Source organism: Danio aesculapii, chromosome 19 (assembly GCF_903798145.1).
Source record: "Danio aesculapii chromosome 19, fDanAes4.1, whole genome shotgun sequence".
NCBI classification, from domain to species: Eukaryota; Metazoa; Chordata; class Actinopteri; order Cypriniformes; family Danionidae; genus Danio; species Danio aesculapii.
Window position 1 is genome coordinate 45,558,998 of NC_079453.1, and position 19,000 is coordinate 45,577,997.

The 19,000-nt window shown below is 33.0% G+C and overlaps 1 protein-coding gene across 2 annotated transcripts; it reads left to right on the forward strand.

Moving 5' to 3' along the window:
• The first annotated feature begins 4,007 nt into the window (after nucleotides 1-4,007).
• On the forward strand, nucleotides 4,008-18,936 carry LOC130246835 (lysosomal-associated transmembrane protein 4A). Of its 2 annotated transcripts, none has more exons than XM_056479986.1 (7): nucleotides 4,008-4,176; nucleotides 8,553-8,661; nucleotides 12,073-12,149; nucleotides 13,035-13,163; nucleotides 13,991-14,086; nucleotides 15,764-15,856; nucleotides 18,729-18,936. In XM_056479986.1, the coding sequence occupies exons 1-7, from the start codon at nucleotides 4,108-4,110 to the stop codon at nucleotides 18,801-18,803; spliced, it is 648 nt and encodes a 215-aa protein (XP_056335961.1). In that variant the 5' UTR covers nucleotides 4,008-4,107; the 3' UTR covers nucleotides 18,804-18,936. The 2 variants fall into 2 exon arrangements, with proteins under 2 accessions (XP_056335961.1, XP_056335962.1); XM_056479987.1 differs by having other exon boundaries at nucleotides 8,553-8,628.
• Nucleotides 18,937-19,000: the final 64 nt, after the last annotated feature.

Here is a 19,000-nt window from a genome sequence, read left to right on the forward strand (position 1 = left end):
TGAGTACACACATTACATGATTAATGCAATATTGCTTCAACTTATAAGACAACTTTTACTAAAAGATCACTTGAAAAAAATAGTATACAGATTCTGAATGGGTTGTAGAGTTATAGTGTCCTGCTTTAATAATGGAATATAACCTTTTCATCATATTCATATTACTGACTAACACTTTATTTGAAGGAGGTGTTCATATAAGAAACCTTTACAGTCATGACTAGGCCTGTCACAATAATATATGGACTTATCCCACAGCACATGGACATGACCTCAAACATTTTGGTGATGCAATATTTATCACCAATACACCAACAAAAAAAAAACATCAGCAACATTGTGCTGATCGTGCAACATCTCTATCTCTGTTTGAGGTGTCAGTGTCCGTATGGTTAAAAAACACTATAGTATTTACTGTAAATTACTATAGTATATTTTCATGTGGGTGTCTGATGACTGAAAATAAATCTGGGACTTTTTTTCTAGTTCTTTTTACCTTGTACATTTTTGTTAACATTTATTATTATTTATTTGTTTAAGATGTTACATTTTCACATTCTGATTCCAATTATTAAACTGTTAAAATGACTGTAATTAAATTAAATATTAATAATCAATGAAATATGATGTGTTCTTTGGAAGAGTGTACTTGCATTGATATTATATTGATATTATATTCTCATTCTGACATTATATAATGATAATAATGATAAAATGACGATAATATCGTTTATCGCAATATATTTTGATGGAATATATCGTAAAACAAAATATAGATATCGTGACAGGCCTAATCATGACACGACACGTCATAAATGTGAATGAGATTTTATGCATGCTTATGACACCTGTTATTAATTGTCATTCGCTCAGTTATGTAACTTTAAAACACAACTCTTTTATTCTTAATGTAGTTTTGTGCAGCATATACTCAATATTGGTTTTATTTTCTGTTATTATTATCGATTTTGCTCAAATTGATCCTTTTAGAAGCCAAAAGACCGCCTGGATCAGTTTCTGCATCAGGTAATTATTGTACTTTCTTTATTATGTGTGGGGTCAGAATACATGTACTGTTTATTAAAAAGTGATATCAGTTTCTCTATATCTATGGATTTTTTTTAGGCATATTCAGTTATTTCTGTGTGGAGTTTGCATGTTCTCCCCGTGTTGGCGTGGGTTTCCTCCAGGTGCTTCGGTTTCCAACACAGTCCAAACACATGCGCTATAGGTGAGTTGGATGTACTAAATTGGCCGTAGTGTGTGAATGCGAGAGTGTATGCGTGTTTATCAGTACTGGGTTGCAGCTGGAAGGACATCCACTGTGTGAAACATATGCTGGATAAGTTGATGGTTCATTCCGCTGTGGTGACCCCTGATAAATAAGGGACTAAGCCGAAGGAAAATCAAATTAACAAATATGTTCATTTATTTCTGTTGTTCCCAAACTTTTCAGCCTGCGACCCCCAAAATAACAATGTCAGTGTCTCGTGACTCCCTTTACTTGTTTATAAGTTGACTCCCTCAGTGGATCTAAATATAAAAACATCACACACTACTATAGGCCTATATAAACATGAGCATATTGACAACACAAAAATGCAACAGTCTAACAACCATATCATTTTTTTTGTAATTTATTAATCAAATTTAATATTAACCTCAAACATCTCACTTTTAATTTATTTGATCACCATAAAGGTTGTCAGAAAGTTTTACCTGGCCCTGTAAAATCAGTCTGCTGCAGCTGACTCTATTGCAGTGTGGTTCATCTGTGTGGTTACACCTCAGGGGTCGCAATAAAAAACTTAAGGGCTGACTAATTTGTATTTGTATGTTGGTGTTGTTTCTTTAATCTAACTACTAACTATCTTCTGTGGCTTATGGATAAATTTAGTAATTAATATAGTCTAATAAAATTTATTTGGGTTTTGGGAATCACCAAGCGACCCCCACTTTGGGAACCACAGATTTATTGGGATCAAAAATCATGATTATTACACCAAAGATTCACCTTTTTAAACTTTTTAAACATTAAGCTGAGTTAATGAAAACATTGGAATTGTCTCAAAAATGGCTAACTTTTTGTTATTTTATGCCAAAAAAAACTGTTTTATTTTAGACTTGGAAGAAAAGTCATCAGTAGTTTACAGAATTAAACTATGAATCACAAATTGAATCAAAAGCTTAAAAGGAAAGTATAAAATTTTTTTCATATACTGTAAAAATGGCTGCAAATGAACTTGCAAAAATGACAAATCCAGCCAACTTAAAACTGTGTTAAAATCTTTATAACTTAAAAAATTTATTTATCAAGACCTGATGATGTTTCTACTGTACAGACTAAGGCAGAGCGGGAACGAAAGTAACATGGGATAAAAGTAACAAAGTGATTTTCTCGAATCCTGACAACATTTGATTTCCAGGCTATAACAGCACATTCAGCATGCAACCCTTGATGGAGCTGCTAAATATCAGCTGATTTCGGGACTGCGTCCTGTAGTCTGAATGTCAGTTTTTAAGTGCATGAAGTAAATTACTGTAGCGGTTCTTTTTTTCCTTGTTACAAGTCGTGTTTCACTTTTCATGCATCACACTAATGATCAATCTACAGGTTATTTAGTGTAATAACACATCCTTAAGTGTAATCTCTGAGTTTTTCCAGTTTAAAAGTAAATCAGGTTTAAATGGCTGGAGTTCCTGTGGGGATGACAGTAACACTGCTATTTATGTCCCACTGCTAATAGACAAACCTTAATTTTCACTTCCACGTTAGAGTTTGGATTGAGATGTTTCTTAAAATGAATGCATACTTCCAATAATAATAATAATAAAAAAATTCAATAATTGCAGAAAATATGAACATGTTGTATTGTTGGGTTGCTTTTAAAACATTTGACTGAGCTGAAATTAAAAATGAAAATGCTGTTGAATATTTTTGGCAAAAATAAAGACAAAATATGTTTGCAGTGAACATTGACAAAGTCATAGGCAGATATATTTAAAATAAACAAGATTAAGCCAGTAAATCTAGCACATATTGTTGTGTTACTTCTGACCCAGCTGGGTGTTACTTTCATTCCTGCTGATGGGGTCAACAGTAACTGTGCAACTTTTGTTTAAAGTTATATTGGAGTTGTTCTACATTGATGATAAATAACACCTAATTTTGATCGACCACACTTATGAGTTGTTAATCACAGCAAAAATATATTCCTGCATGCTAAAACCATCATCTTTTAAAAAATAGTTTAAAAGATTAAAATAAATAAGTTATTATCTATTAAAAAATTGTTTTTTTTATAAGTTTTTTTTTTACTTTTGTCCCCGCTCTCCCCTATATATTATTTCTTTCTATTTTTATAATACTTAATATAATTCATGAGTCGTTTTCCTCATGGAGACCAACATAATTGTCACCACAAGGTCAAAACTTACTGGTATTGCTATACTTGTGGGGACATTTGGTCTTTAATTTTTTCATATGCTGTAAAATGGTTGCAAATGAACTTAATTAAAGGAAATGTATTCATTTGAAACCTGATTAACTTATTCAAATCAATTAATTCAACAAAAAGTAATTTTAGTCATGACTTTTCATTCATTTTTCTTCCTTCTTTGGGGGAAACCGGAGCACCCGGAGGAAACCCACGACAACGCGGGGAGAACATGCAAACTCCACACAGAAATGCCAACTGACCCAGCTGGGACTCGAACCAGCAACCTTCTTGCTGTGAGGTGACAGTGCTAACCATTGAGCCACAATGCTACCCATAACTTTTCAATTACATATATTTTTCCACAGCTGTATATCAGTCATCAGTGTTTAATCGTGTTGTTTTTAAATTACGTTACTAATTACGCATCAAGATATGATGGGATCTCTTCTCAGAATTTAACGTCTAATAGGAAGCGCTGATGAAAATCTCTAAAATTGTCCTGTGAGATATAATCACATAATCATCAGCTTCTCAGAAACGTACAGGAAGCTGCGTCCACAAGACAGGAACTTGCATGGTTAACAGCCTGCATTTTTTTTTCTGAGCCTATATGTGACTCTTGCAGCTTGTTTGTCTCATCGTGGAAAAAAAAAGTCGAAGAGAAAAGATGTCTGGAGGACGTACACTCTGCTGTCATGTCAGCACAGCGACCCTCGTATTCGCCTTTTATTATCTGGTAAAAACTTCATACACAACACACACACACACACACACACGCACACACACACACTGAATAATGTGCTCCTAAATAGTTACGTTACATGAATCTACTGATTTTTCATGCTGTGTGTCTAATTGTGGCTGTTTGCAGGAGCTTTAGATTGTAATGAACGATGAGGTAGATTTAATTTGACAGTATACGGTGGTTTTGTTCCTTGTTTATTCAATGAACAGAGTTAAAGGAGAAGTACAGATAGAGGAAGCTGCTGCCATTTTGAAGTTATGATCATTTACTGAACAAACATTTTGTTTTTAGTAAAGATTCTAATTCATGAGGTGTTTAAAATGTGTGTAATGTTTTTACGTTTTGCTCTAGAGGAAATGTAGTTTGAATATGTATATACTGTATAATAATAATACATACTGTAATAACATAATGGGTTAACAAACATATGGGGATGGTAAAATTATGTTGATTCTGATCAGCAACTTTTCATTAGGTTAAATTAAATTAGGTTTAATTTAGTTAAATGTTAAAATAAATGACAGTGGTAATGTTTTAATATTCTGTTCTTTATGAATTAAAATGTATAAATAATTTCAAATGTCTAGTTATACTTCAGTGTGTCAGCCGGGTCTTAAAAAAGTCTTAAAATCTCTTAAATCTCAAAAGCTACATTTTAGGCCTTAAAAGTCTTACATCTACTGAAATATTGTATTGTAGGTCTTAAATCTTTTTTTAACCAGTCTTAATTTTCTTTTTGTTCATGTACAGCTACCCAATCTGGCTATTAACACCCATACAATCAATCTCAATAAAACTTTTTAAATTAAAAATAGCATTTAATTACTTGCAGTAACATTTGATTAAAAGTTCTCCATTTATTTACTGCTGAGGAGTCTGACCTGACCTATGTTTTTATTATTAAATTATTATTATTATTAATAAATTAGAATCATTTATTTGATAGGGCAAGTGAAAATCTTTTCCAACTGTGATTTTTGGAGAAAAAAAAGTCCTTATAGCATTTAACCCGGTATAAGTCTAAAATATCACTCATAATGGTCTTAAAAAGTCTTAAAGTTTACCTGGTGAAACCTGCAGAAACCCTGAACTTTAACAACACCCAAACTGTGCAGTGAAATATGTGTTTTGATGGGAAATTTCACTTATATCATTGTATGAAATTTATTAGAATATATAATTTGAGAAATAGCAGTATTAAGCCCACTGGAACCAATAGAGTTTAATAGTTCCTTGTAACCCAATATTGTTTAAAACAGGAAAATCTAGCATTTTTTCCTCAAACAAAACTAAATTAAAACATCATTAAAAATGACAACTTTTCTGTGTTTCTGTGTGGAGTTTGCATGTTCTCCCTGTGTTCGTGTGGGTTTCCTCCGGGTGCTACGGTTTTCCCCACAATCCAAAGACATGCGTACTCCAGGTGAATTGGGTAGGCTAAATTGTCCATAGTGAATGAGTGTGTGTGTGGATGTTTCCTAGAGATGGGTTGCGGCTGGAAGGGCATCCGCTACGTAAAAACATGCTGGATAAGTTGGCGGTTCGTTCCGCTGTGGCGACCGCGGATTATTAAAGAGACTTAGCCGAAAATAAATTTAATGAATGGTATATATATATACACACACACATATATATGAATGATATACAAAAAATGGCAATGTTTTACCACTATGTTATTTATCCTTGTTTACGAATTAAAAATGTGCTAATTCTTTCAAATTTCTGATTATACTTTAACCACATCCAAAACACTGTGGGGTTAAAATATATTTTATTTCTGCAAATGGATATTGGAGTATTAATGGGATATTTCACATATATCACTGTATGAAATTTATGAGAATGTATAACTTGAGAATTTTTACAGTATTAATGTCATTCCCTTGTAACCCAATATTGCTATAAACAGAACTAAAGAACTTTGAAAACAGTTTTTGAAAAGTTTTATTTTGTAGTTTTGACACTTTTTTTTATCAGGTAAAGGTGTTCCACCCACTCCAAAAAACAAAGAGATATAATTATAACTCAATATCCTCCTAAAAAAGAACAAAATTCTAGTCAATAATCAAAATTCTGAAATAAATGAATAAAAACTCTCATGTCCCTTTACTAAAAACCTGTTTTTTTATTTTAATTAATCTATTTATTAATTCATTATATTTATTAAATTTTTAATTAATGCATTCATTTATGTATTTATTTTTTTATACTTTTTAAATATATTTTATCTATTTTATCTTTTTAAAAATACTATCTGTCTGTCTGTCTGTCTGTCTGTCTGTCTGTCTGTCTGTCTGTCTGTCTGTCTGTCTGTCTATCTATCTGTCTATCTGTCTACAGTATCTGTCTGAATGTCTGTCTCTCTATCTATCTATCTATCTATCTATCTATCTATCTATCTATCTATCTATCTATCTATCTATCTATCTATCTATCTATCTATCTATCTATCTATCTATCTATCTATCTATCTATCTATCTATCTATCTATCTATCTATCTATCTATCTATCTATCTATCTATCTATCTATCTATCTATCTATCTACAGTGTCTGTCTCTCTGTCTGTCTATCTATCTATCTATCTATCTATCTATCTATCTATCTATCTATCTATCTATCTATCTATCTATCTATCTATCTATCTATCTATCTATCTATCTATCTATCTATCTATCTATCTATCTATCTATCTATCTATCTATCTATCTATCTATCTATCTATCTACAGTGTCTGTCTCTCTGTCTCTTTATCTATCTATCTATCTATCTATCTATCTATCTATCTATCTATCTATCTATCTATCTATCTATCTATCTATCTATCTATCTATCTATCTATCTATCTATCTATCTATCTATCTATCTATCTATCTATCTATCTATCTATCTACAGTGTCTGTCTCTCTGTCTGTCTATCTATCTATCTATCTATCTATCTATCTATCTATCTATCTATCTATTTATCTATCTATCTATCTATCTATCTATCTATCTATCTATCTATCTATCTATCTATCTATCTATCTATCTATCTATCTATCTATCTATCTATCTATCTATCTATCTATCTATCTATCTATCTATCTATCTATCTATCTATCTATCTATCTATCTATCTATCTATCTACAGTGTCTGTCTCTCTGTCTCTTTATCTATCTATCTATCTATCTATCTATCTATCTATCTATCTATCTATCTATCTATCTATCTATCTATCTATCTATCTATCTATCTATCTATCTATCTATCTATCTATCTATCTATCTATCTATCGGAGGTCCAGATTGCATTATGAGTGTTAGTAGATTAACCGTGTTTGTTGCACAGCATCAGCTCTCCTTATCACACAATAACATTTAATTAGCAGGCAACTGATTGGCTAGAAAGAAGTACCAAATGTAGCAAGACTACTAAGAAACTATTTTACATTATGATCTGAACAGAAAACATTTGAGTGTGTATTCTAGTTTCCAGTTTATGAAGTGCATATAGAAGTGTAATCATCAGCTCAGGAATATCTGCGTTTACAGGAAACCCTCCGTCAAGCAAACCTCCACAGGATTTGTAGCTGAGGTTGTGTGTCTGTTGTGTCGTTTACACTTTTACAGCTTTTTCTGAATGAATCGCTCTTCTTGTGTAACTCTTTCTGTTGGTGTTGGCTGAGGAGAGAGAGGGCAAACACACTCACTGCCAGAGTACACACACACACACACACACACACACACACACACACACACACACACTGAGACACGCTTTACCTTCATCAATGCTGTTACATTCACTTCTCTGTGTGTGTGCACCTCTGTGTCTATGCATATTTGTGTGTGTGTGTGTGTGTGTGTGTGTGTGTGTGTGTGTGTGTGTGTGTGTGTGTGTGTGTGTTTGTGTATATGTATTTCTGTGTGTCTGTCTGTGCATGCGTGTCTCTTTATGTGTGTCTCTGTGTGTGTGTGTGTCTGACTGTCTGTGTGCGTCTATCTGTTTGTGTTTGTGTCTCTATGTCTGTGTGTGTTTTCCGTCTGTGTCTGCTTGTGTGTGTCAAAATGTGTCTCTCTGTTTGTGTGTATGTGTGCGTATGTGTGTTTGTTTGTCTGTGTGCATCTGTTGTGTCTGTCTCTGTTTGTATGTGTGTGTGTTTGTCTGTTTGTGTCTGTGTCTGTCTCTCTGTCTTCGTGGATGTGTGTGACTCACTCTGCTTGTGTGCATGTGTCGCTCCGTTTGTGTGTATATCTGTTTGTGAGTATGTATGTGTGTGTGTTTGTCTGTGTGCATGTGTATCTTTGTGTGTTTGTCTGTCTGTGTGCTTGTGCGTGTCTGTTTGCCCATGTCTCTCTGTTTGTGTAAATCTATGTGTCTCTCTCTAGATTGTGAACACGCTGAAGCTGGTGGGCATCGTCCTGTCAGTCTGCAGGGGGAAAGAGGCTTTTCCTGTGCCCTACAGTGAGTACATGGCTCCAAGAAGTCAGCGTATCTGTGAGTTCAGTTCACACTCTTCTTTCCAACACTTAAAAACATGACACTTTTCCAATTTCGAAACCACTAACTTGCATTAATGGGTGTAAAAATGCAGTATGTGAATGTAATGTAAATGTGTTAAAAAAACTAATTCAGGAACATTTTATTACATAAAATTCACTCCCAAAAATGCAAAAATAATAAATAAATAAATAAATATATTAAATGAGCAATATCACACGAGTAGCAGTGCGATATGGCTGTACATCTACACTGGTGGAAGGTGTGTGTTGGCTCAAGGCCACAGGCCGAGTGCTTTAGCGTCCCACCAGTGATTATATACAGCCACATCGCACTGCTACGAGTGTGATATTGCGTTTATACAACAATTCAATAGCATGATTGTGTATATAAATAAAGAAAATCACACACAGAGAGTCTAAAAGCCTTTTGCATGAGGAACTACTTTCTTCCTCCATATATTCACATCTGCAGCTGATGTCAAAACAGGCACTTTAGAGCTAATGATTTTCTAGCAAAATGTCTAAAGTGATGACAAAACAACTAAAGAGAAAAACTAAAGAGAGAGATCAACTTAAAATGTCACTTACCAGTTCTGTATGTACGCTGAAAAATGTGTTTTTTCTCCTCTATAAGGGCTTATTATGCAGTCTCTATCACCATCTTGTGGCAGATCATCAACTGTCTTTGCTCAGAAGTTTTTAATATTTTAAAATAGGCACTATACATATAAATAAACTGCATAGTTGCATCTAAACAACTATATCCTAAACAACTATCCTACAACTAAAGCCTCAAAAGTACATTAACAGCTGCAATATTTGTCAAACTGTATACTGTAAACTGTAAACTTGCCACTTGTGTGGGCAGAGTAATACACAAGGGGGAAGAGGCTGTATAAGTACTGATAATACTTTAATTACTCACAGCTATCAGCCAATCAGATTTGAGAACCAGACAGAACTGTTGTATGTATGTGTATATATATATATATATATATATATATATATATATATATATATATATATATATATATATATATATATATATATATATACAGTTGATGTCAGAATTATTAGCCCTCCTGAATTTTTAGCCCCCCTGTTTATTTTTCCCCAATTTTTGTTTAACAGAGAGGAGATTTTTTCAACACATTTCTAATCATAATGGTTTTAATAACTCATTTCTAATAACTGATGATTAATTTTATCTTTGTCATGATGACAGTAAATAATATTTGATTAGATATTTTTCAAGACACTTCTATACAGCTTAAAGTGACATTTAAAGGCTTAACTAGGTTAATTAGGTTAACTAGGAAGGTTAGGGTAAATAGGCAAGTTATTGTATAATGATGGTTTGTTCTGTAGACTATTGAAAATATATTGCTTAAAGGGGCTAATAATTTTGACCTTAAAATGGTGTTTTAAAAAATAAAAACTGCTTTTATTCTAGCTGAAATAAAACAAATATAGAAAAATATTATCAGACATGCTGTGAAAAGTTCTTTGCTCTGTTAAAGATAATTTGGGAAATATTTAAAAAAAAAAAAATTCAAAGGGGACCTAATAATTCTGACTTCAACTGTATGTGTGGAAAGAACATGTAATTTGAGAAAAAAACTAAATGGTAATATTTCATGTTTTTCTGACACAAACTTTTGATTTTAGAAGTACCTAGAAATATAACTGTAGAAACGTACAACCCTAAATCAGAAAAAGTTGGCACAGTATAGAAAACAAATAAAAAAAAGAAAGTATTGATTTTAAATATACTTTGACTTGTATTTCATTGCAGACAATATGAACACAACATATTTCATATTTTTTTCATATTTCATATTTTGTCTGGTCAACTCCATTTCATTTGTAGATAAACATCCTTTCCTGTCATTTAGACCTGCAACACATTCCAAAACAAGTTGGGATAGGAGGAATAAGTAATCAGTAATCAGGTAAATTGGTTAAATAATGATGTGATTTGAAACAGGTGATGCCAACAGGTGATTGTAATTATGATTTGGTACAAAAGCAGCAAAGAGAGGTCTAGTCCTTTAGGAACAAAGATGATCTGAGGATCGCCAGTTTGCTAACTATTATGTGAGAAAGTTATTGAAATGTTTAAAAACAATGTTCCCTAAAGAAAGATAGGAAGACATTTGGATATTTCACCTTCAACAGTGCATAACATCATTAAAAGTTTCAAGGAATCTGGAGAAATTACAGTGCGTGAAGGACAATGGTGCAAGCCTAAGCTGAACAACCGTGATCTCTAATCCCTCAGGCGGCACTGCATCAAGAATCATCATTCATCTATTAGGGATATCACCACATGGGCTCAGGACTACTGCGGCAAGTACCACAATACGTAGCTGCATCCAAAAATGCCAGTTTTTTTATTATGTTTTTAGGGGTTTTTTACCTTTTTATTAGGATAGGACAGTGGAGGTTACAGATAGGAAAGTATTGGGAGCAGAGAGAGGGGAAAGGCCAGCAAAGAACCTCGAGCCAGGAATCAATCTTGACGCACTAAACGTGTTTAGTCAGTCCACGAAACGTGTACTGACCAAATAAGAAAAGGATAATGCAGACTGTTACCAGCAACAAGTCTAAAAGCCAGGGTCTGTCGTGGTATGGGGTTGTGTCAGTGCCCTTGGCAAAGGTAACTTGCGCTTCTGTTATGGCACCGTTAATACTCAAAATTAGATAGAGATTTTGGAGCACATTATGCTGCCTTCTTTTCCAGGGACACCCATGCATATTTCAACAAGCCAATGCAAAACCACATTCTGCACACATTACAAAGTCCTGCTGCAGAGGAAGAGCATACAGGTACTTGACTGGCCTGTCTGCAGTCCTGACCTGTCACCAGAAGAGAATGTGTGGCGTATTTTGAATGCGACAATTAAGACTCCGTACTGTTGTCCATCTTAAGCCTTGTTTACAGGAAAAATACACCTGAAACACTTCATCACTTGGTGTCTTTAGTCCCTAGGCGTCTTTTAAGTGTTGTGAAAAGGAATGGCAACATTACAAAGTGGTAAACGCTTTACTGTCCCAACTTTTTTTAAATGTGTTGCAGGAAACAAAATTGTGTTAATTTAAAAAATAAAAATCAAAGGAACACATTAAATAATGTTTGTTGTATTGTCTGCAATGAAATGCAAGTAAATTTAGAAATCACTTTCTATTTTTATTTGCGTTTTCCATACTGCCCCAACCTTTTCTGATTTGGGGTTGTACTTTTGACACGTAAAGTTGATTTCATTGTGCCACACATTTGTTTTTATATAACACATTTGTTGTTGTTATATATTTCTTTGACATGTATAATAATAACAACTTATTAATGAATCAATATAGAAGTTATTATAAATTGTCGATGTCTTTTTATCTGTTTTTTTTCCAGTTGACATCAGCACTAATATTCTGATGCTGATTTCCATGTCCATTGCTGCTTTGCTGGCCTTTTTCTCTAAGCGCAAGGTACCGTTTACTTCAAGTCAAACATAAATACATGCAAACGTGGTTTATGAACACAGTCATACATTAATAAACACATTAAAGGGGGACTTTTATGTAAAAATCACTGTTGGTGTGGGTTTCCTCCGGGTGCTCCGGTTTCCCCCACAGTCCAAACACATGCACTATAGGTGAATTGAATAAACTAAATTGGCCGTAGTGTATGTGTGTGTGTGAATGTGTTTCCCAGTAATGGGTTGCATCTGGAAGGGCATCCACTGAGTAAAACATATGCCGGAATAGTTGGTGGTTCATTCTGCTGTGGCAACCTCTGAAATAGAGACTAAGCTGAAGGAAATTCAATGAATGAGTGTGTACATTACAGCAAACATATTTCCTTTACCCTGGAACATTGATAATAATGTCTTTTTGTACCAAGATTGCTGTGTTGTTTGAACACACACCATTTTCAGTACAGCAAATAACTCCTCCTCATTGAGCTGTTTATAAGAACAATAATAAACCTGTGCGACTGAAGTCAAATATACATACTAAATTTGTACTCTCTGTGTGCTGAATAAGCCGATTCTGTTTTAGTTTTATTTTGTGTGTATGTGTGTGTGAGTGTGTGTGCATAAGCAGTGCTTCAGTGTGTACAAGTGTGCACTTCTGAAGCCGACACCAATATTTACCCAGCTTCCAGAAGGAGAGCTTGTCTCAATATTTATGAAGGTGGAGGAACACGGGAAGCGAGAAGTCTCTCCAAATGACACATTTCAGAGCTGATCACTCTATAATAATCAATAAATCATTTTTATCTTTCATTTTCTTACCTTTTTTCTATTATTATTCAACAAATGATTCAATTATTCAATGTGTGATTGATTCTCATGTGTGTGTGTGTTTCAGGGCCCGATGTTTGTGCTGCCATTCCTGCTGATGATGTTTGTAGAGCTGGGCATGAGTTTTCTATCTCTCTTTGACGGGGTCTGGAGTCTGCCAGGGACTCCCAACTACAGAGACTTGCTGCAGGCTGCGGTGAGACATACACACTTTATTTTAAAGGCTTTCTTCTTCAGTGCGGACTAATCTGAGTGCCTCTGATTGGTTCATTTTAGTGGTCGTTCTAATCTGAGAGCCTCTGATTGGTTCATTTTCAGTGGTAACTAATCTGAGTGCCTCTGACTGGTTTATTTTCAGTGCTGACAAATCTGAGCGCCTCTGATTGGTTCATTTTCAGTGCTGACTAATCTGAGCGCCTCTGATTGGTTCATTTTCAGTGGTAACTAATCTGAGTGCCTCTGATTGGTTCATTTTAAGTGGTAACTCATCTGAGTGCCTCTGACTGGTTCATTTTTAGTGGTGACTAATCTGAGTGCCTCTGATTGGTTCATTTTCAGAGCTGACTAATCTGAGCGCCTCTGATTGGTTCATTTTCAGTGGTGATTAATCTGAATGCCTCTGATTGGTTCATTTTCAGTGGTGATTAATCTAAATGCCTCTGATTGGTTCATATTCAGTGGTGACCAAACTAAACGCCTCTGATTGGTTAATATTCATTGGCAACTTATCTGAAATAGCTCTAAATGGTACGTTTTTAGTGCTGACTAATATAAACGCCACTGATTGGTTCATTCATTGGTGAGTAACTTAAATGCCTCTGATTGGTCGATTTTCTGTGGTGACTAATTCAAATGTGCATTTGGTGCATTTTGAACGACCACTAATTTAAACCATTTTGATTGGTCCACTTTTAGAAATTCCTCAGTTCAGAAACACCCTGCAGTTCAGCATGTTGTCGAATTTTGTGTAATGTAAACTTAATTGAACTCAGTTAATGTGTATTTTGTGTCTGTGTTTAACAGAAGTCTCAGATTGGAGTGCCAAGGCTGGATGAGGAGTTCATTGGTCAGCTTACCATGTGGTACAGCATTCTCTTTATGACGGACGTACTGCTGAAGGTATAAATCTTAAAATATCATCTTTAGGCCAGGAAATTATTTTAAAATTTATTTGTTGCTGTCAAAAAATCAAGTGCGCAGCATCCAATTTTATTTTTGCTTCGTATATGTATTTAAAAGTTTTTTTAAGTCTATTTTTGTATTAGAAGTCTCAAAATATCTGAATACACACTCACCGGCCACTTTATTAGGTACACGTGTCCAACAAATTTCTAATCAGCCAATCTCATGGCAGCAACTCAATGCATTTAGACATGTAGAAATGGTCAAGATGATCTGCAGCAGTTCAAACTGAGCATCAGAATGGAGAACAAAGGGGATTTAAGTCACTTTGAACGTGGCATGGTTGTTGGTGCCAGACCGGCTGGTCTGAGTATTTCAGAAACTGCTGATCTACTGAGATTTTCACGCACAACCATCTCTAGGGTTTACAGAGAATGGTCTGAAAAAGAGAAAATATCCAGTGAGCGGCAGTTCTGTGGGCGCAAATACCTTGTTGATGCCAGAGGTCAGAGGAGAATGGCCAGACTGGTTCCAGCTGATAGAAAGGCAACAGTAACTCAAATAACCACTTGTTACAACCGAGGTCTGCAGAAGAGCATCTCTGAACACACAACACGTCCAACCTTGAGGCGGATGGGCTACAGCAGCAGAAGACCACACCGGGTGCCACTCCTGTCAGCTAAGAACAGGAAATTGAGGATACAATTCGCACAGGCTCACAAAAACTGGACAATAGAAGATTGAAAAAGGTTGCCTGGTCTGATGAGTCTCGATTCCTGCTGTGCCATTCAGATGGTAGGGTCAGAATTTGCCATCAACACCCTGAAACCATGGATCCATCCTGCCTTGTATCAGCGGTTCAGGCTGCTGGTGGTGGTGTAATGGTGTGGGGGATATTTTCACATCATGGATGTGCAGCCGACAAATCTGCAGCAGCTGCGTGATGCTATCATGTCAATATGGACCAAAATCTCTGAGGAATATTTCCAGTGCCTTGTTGAATCTATGCCACAAAGGATTAAAGCAGTTCTTAAGGCAAAAAGGGGTCTAACCCGGTACTAATAAGGTGTACCTAATAAAGTAAATAAGTAAATAAATGTAATTTATTTGGATAATTGGCAAAAGGTAAATCGTTCATATATTGATTTAGAAATATTTTAAACAGATAATATGATTTTATATATTTTCGTTCTCTCTCTTTTCAAAAACATTAAAGAATCTTCACAAAAAGTCTCATCATCCACTGGAAAAGAAAGTGGTGGTTTTTTTGTAATATTATAAATCTCCTAATGTCAGTTTTGATCAATTTTAGCACCATTGCTAAACCGAAATATTAATCTTTGATAAATTATATAATATAATGTATTTACCTTGTAGAAAGTATGCAAAAAACCACACACACACACATTCATTCCCACAGAGAGTGTTATTTTGTCTGCTGGTCTGAATTGTACAGTCTGTCACTTTTTTTAGCTGTAGGAGAGGGTGTATAAGGAGGATTTGTGGTATGAAAGCAATATATATGTATAGAGGCAGTCATAACGCGTGTCCTGTCCTCCAATGAAAAGACTAGAGGGAAATGAAACTGCCCGCTGGAAGCTTTCTGCTCAGCTGTGTGTACATTTATGTTTATAATCATCTGATGCATACGGGGTCTTATTGTTTCTTGTGTAGGTGTATGCCCTTCAAGTGTCAATGAGGTATTTCTACATGCTGAAGGCAGAACGGACCACTGCCGTCAATGTTGACACTGGAAATACTGTGACAGTGAGTGCATTTATACTGGAGTTTGCTTTACTGTCACATGATACAGGCCTGCCTTTTCATATTCTTGTATAATGTGTCATTTTGTTTCCTTGATAAATTATACATCTCCAAGTCCCCAATCAAAGCCAAATTTACTATGGTACGCTGATGTTTGGTGTCCGCATCAGTTTAAAAGGAATGATTTTATCAAAGTTTTATATCATTTGCATTTATGTAAAATATACATTTAAATAAGATGTATCGGTAATATATGTAATTAATTCATTCACTCACTCATTCATTCATTTATTCGTTTATTCATTCACTCATACACATTTATTTTTAATTTATTAATTAGTTCTTCACTCATTTATCTATTTATTTATTCATTCATGTATTCATTCATTCACTCACCCATTTATTTACTCATTTGTGAATTAATTTACTCATTCACCTATTTATTTATTCATTCATGTATTCATTCATTTACTCACCCATTTATTTATTTATTCATTTATTTGTGAATTAATTTACTCATTCACCTATTTATTTATTCATTCATGTATTCATTCATTTACTCACCCATTTATTTATTTATTCATTTATTTGTGAATTAATTTACTCATTCACCTATTTATTTATTCATTCATGTATTCATTCATTTACTCACCCATTTATTTATTTATTCATTTATTTGTGAATTAATTTACTCATTCACCTATTTATTTATTCATTCATGTATTCATTCATTTACTCACCCATTTATTTATTTACTCATTTATTTGTGAATTAATTTACTCATTCTCCTATTTGTTTATTCATTCATGTATTCATTCATTCACTCACCCATTTATTTATTTATTTAAATATGAATTCACTTAATCATCCATTTATTTATTAATTCCTGTATTCATTCATTCATTCATTCACCCATTTATTTATTTATTCATTCATTTATGAATTAAGTCACTCATTCACCCATTTATTTATTCATTCATGTATTAATTAATTCATTCAGTCACCCATTTATTTATGAAATAATTCACTTATTCACCCATTTATTCATTCATGTATGTATTTATTTATTTATTTATTTATGAATTAATGCACTCATTCACCTATTTATTTATTTATTTATTTATTTATTCATTCATGTATTCATTCATTCACTTACCCATTTATTTATTCATTTATTTATGAATTCATTTATTCACCCATTTATTTATTCATTCAAGTATTCATTCATTCACTTGCCCATTTGTTTATTTATGCATTAAGTCAGTCATTCACCCATTCATTTATTTATTTATGTATTTATTCATTCACTCACCCATTTATTTATGAATTAATTCACTCGTTCACCCATTTATATATTTATTTATTTATTCATGTATTAATTTATTCACTCACCCATTTATTTATTAATTTATTTATGAATTAATTCACTCATTGACTTATTTATTCATTCATTCACCCATTCATTTATTTATTATTTATTCACTCACATTTTATTAATTTAATTAATTCACTCACTCAATGTTTTTGTTATTTGTTTATTCATTCATTCACTAATTTATTTATTAATTTATTCAACCAATCACACACTCACTCACCAGTTCATTTATTTAATCATTCAATCACTCACCGGTTCATTTATTCAATCTTTCACTCATTTATTTGTTTTTTCATTCTCTCACACACTATTTATCTATTAACTCATTCTTTCAATCACTTATTCTTTTATTTATTTATTCACTCACTCACTCACTCATTTATTTATTTACTGATTCTTTCACTCACTTGTTAGTTAATTAGTTAAATTAATACAATCACTCACTCATTAATGAATTAACTCACAAATGTATTAATTAATTAATTTATTAATTCACTCACTTATTCATTTATTTGTTTATTCATTCATTCACTCAGTCACTTATTTATTTACTCATTTGTTTGTTATTTCTTCATTGATTTATTCCCTCACTCATTTGTTAATTTATTCATTACTTCATTATTAATTAATTCAATCACTCTTTCATTAACTAATTTGCTCATTTATTAATTAATTCACTCTTTTATTTGTTTATTCATTCATTTGTTCAATCACTCACTTATTTGTTTATCCATTCATTCACTAAGTCACTTTTTTATTCATTTACTCATTTGTTTATTATTTCTTTATTCATTCATTCACTTACTCAATTGTTTATTTATTAATTAATTCATTTATTAATTCATTCAATCACTCCTTCATTAATTAATTCATCCACTAATTTATTGTTATTAATGGATTCATTCAATCACTCATTCATTAATTAATTCATTCACTAATTTATTCAGTTATTAATTAATTCATTTAATCACTCATTCATTAATTATTTCATTCACTAATTTATTCAGTTATTAATTCATTCATTCAATCACTCATTCATTCATTAATTAATTCACTAATTTATTCAGTTATTAATTAATTCATTCAATCACTCATTCATTAATTAATTCATTCACTAATTTATTCAGTTATTAATTCATTCATTCAATCACTTATTCATTAATTCATTCATTCTCTAATTTATTAAGTTAATAATTCATTCATTCAATCACTCATTCATTCATTCACTAATTTATTCAGTTATTAATTCATTCATTCAATCACTCATTCATTAATAAATTCATTCACTAATTTAATCATTTATTAATTCATTCATTCATTCACTCACTTATTTATTTAGTGGTTTATTCATTCATTTACTCAGTCATTTATTTATTTACTCATTTGTTTAATCATTCATTTATTAATTCATTCATTCAATCACTCACACGTTTGTTTGTTTGTTTATTCATTTGTCTGCTGTTATGGACATGTTTTGTGGTTGTTGTTTTTCTCTAACAGGTGAAGCTGCCTTCTTACGCCGAGGCTCTCAGGATGAAAGCAGAAGACACTCCTCCTACTTATCAAGAACCCTAAAATGTGCATTTCAAGCAACCTTTCGAGTTTAAACCACAATTAGCAGAAATAAATTCACCTGTATTGCAACATTTAAACCTGCATGCCTGTGCGTGCATTCCTGCTTTTATACAAATAAAATTAATAAATTAAAGATTTATTTGTTTCTGATTATTTTGATTGACTTTAATAATAGTGGACACTTTGTAATGCTTCTA

Bases quoted from the DNA above. Each gene is read 5' to 3' on its own strand.
- LOC130246835 (XM_056479986.1), top strand. From the start codon at position 4,108: ATGTCTGGAGGACGTACACTCTGCTGTCATGTCAGCACAGCGACCCTC. The intron at 8,662-12,072 runs GTGAGTTCAGTT...TTTTTTTTCCAG, and splicing joins TCCAAGAAGTCAGCGTATCT to TTGACATCAGCACTAATATT. The intron at 13,164-13,990 runs GTGAGACATACA...TGTGTTTAACAG, and splicing joins GAGACTTGCTGCAGGCTGCG to AAGTCTCAGATTGGAGTGCC.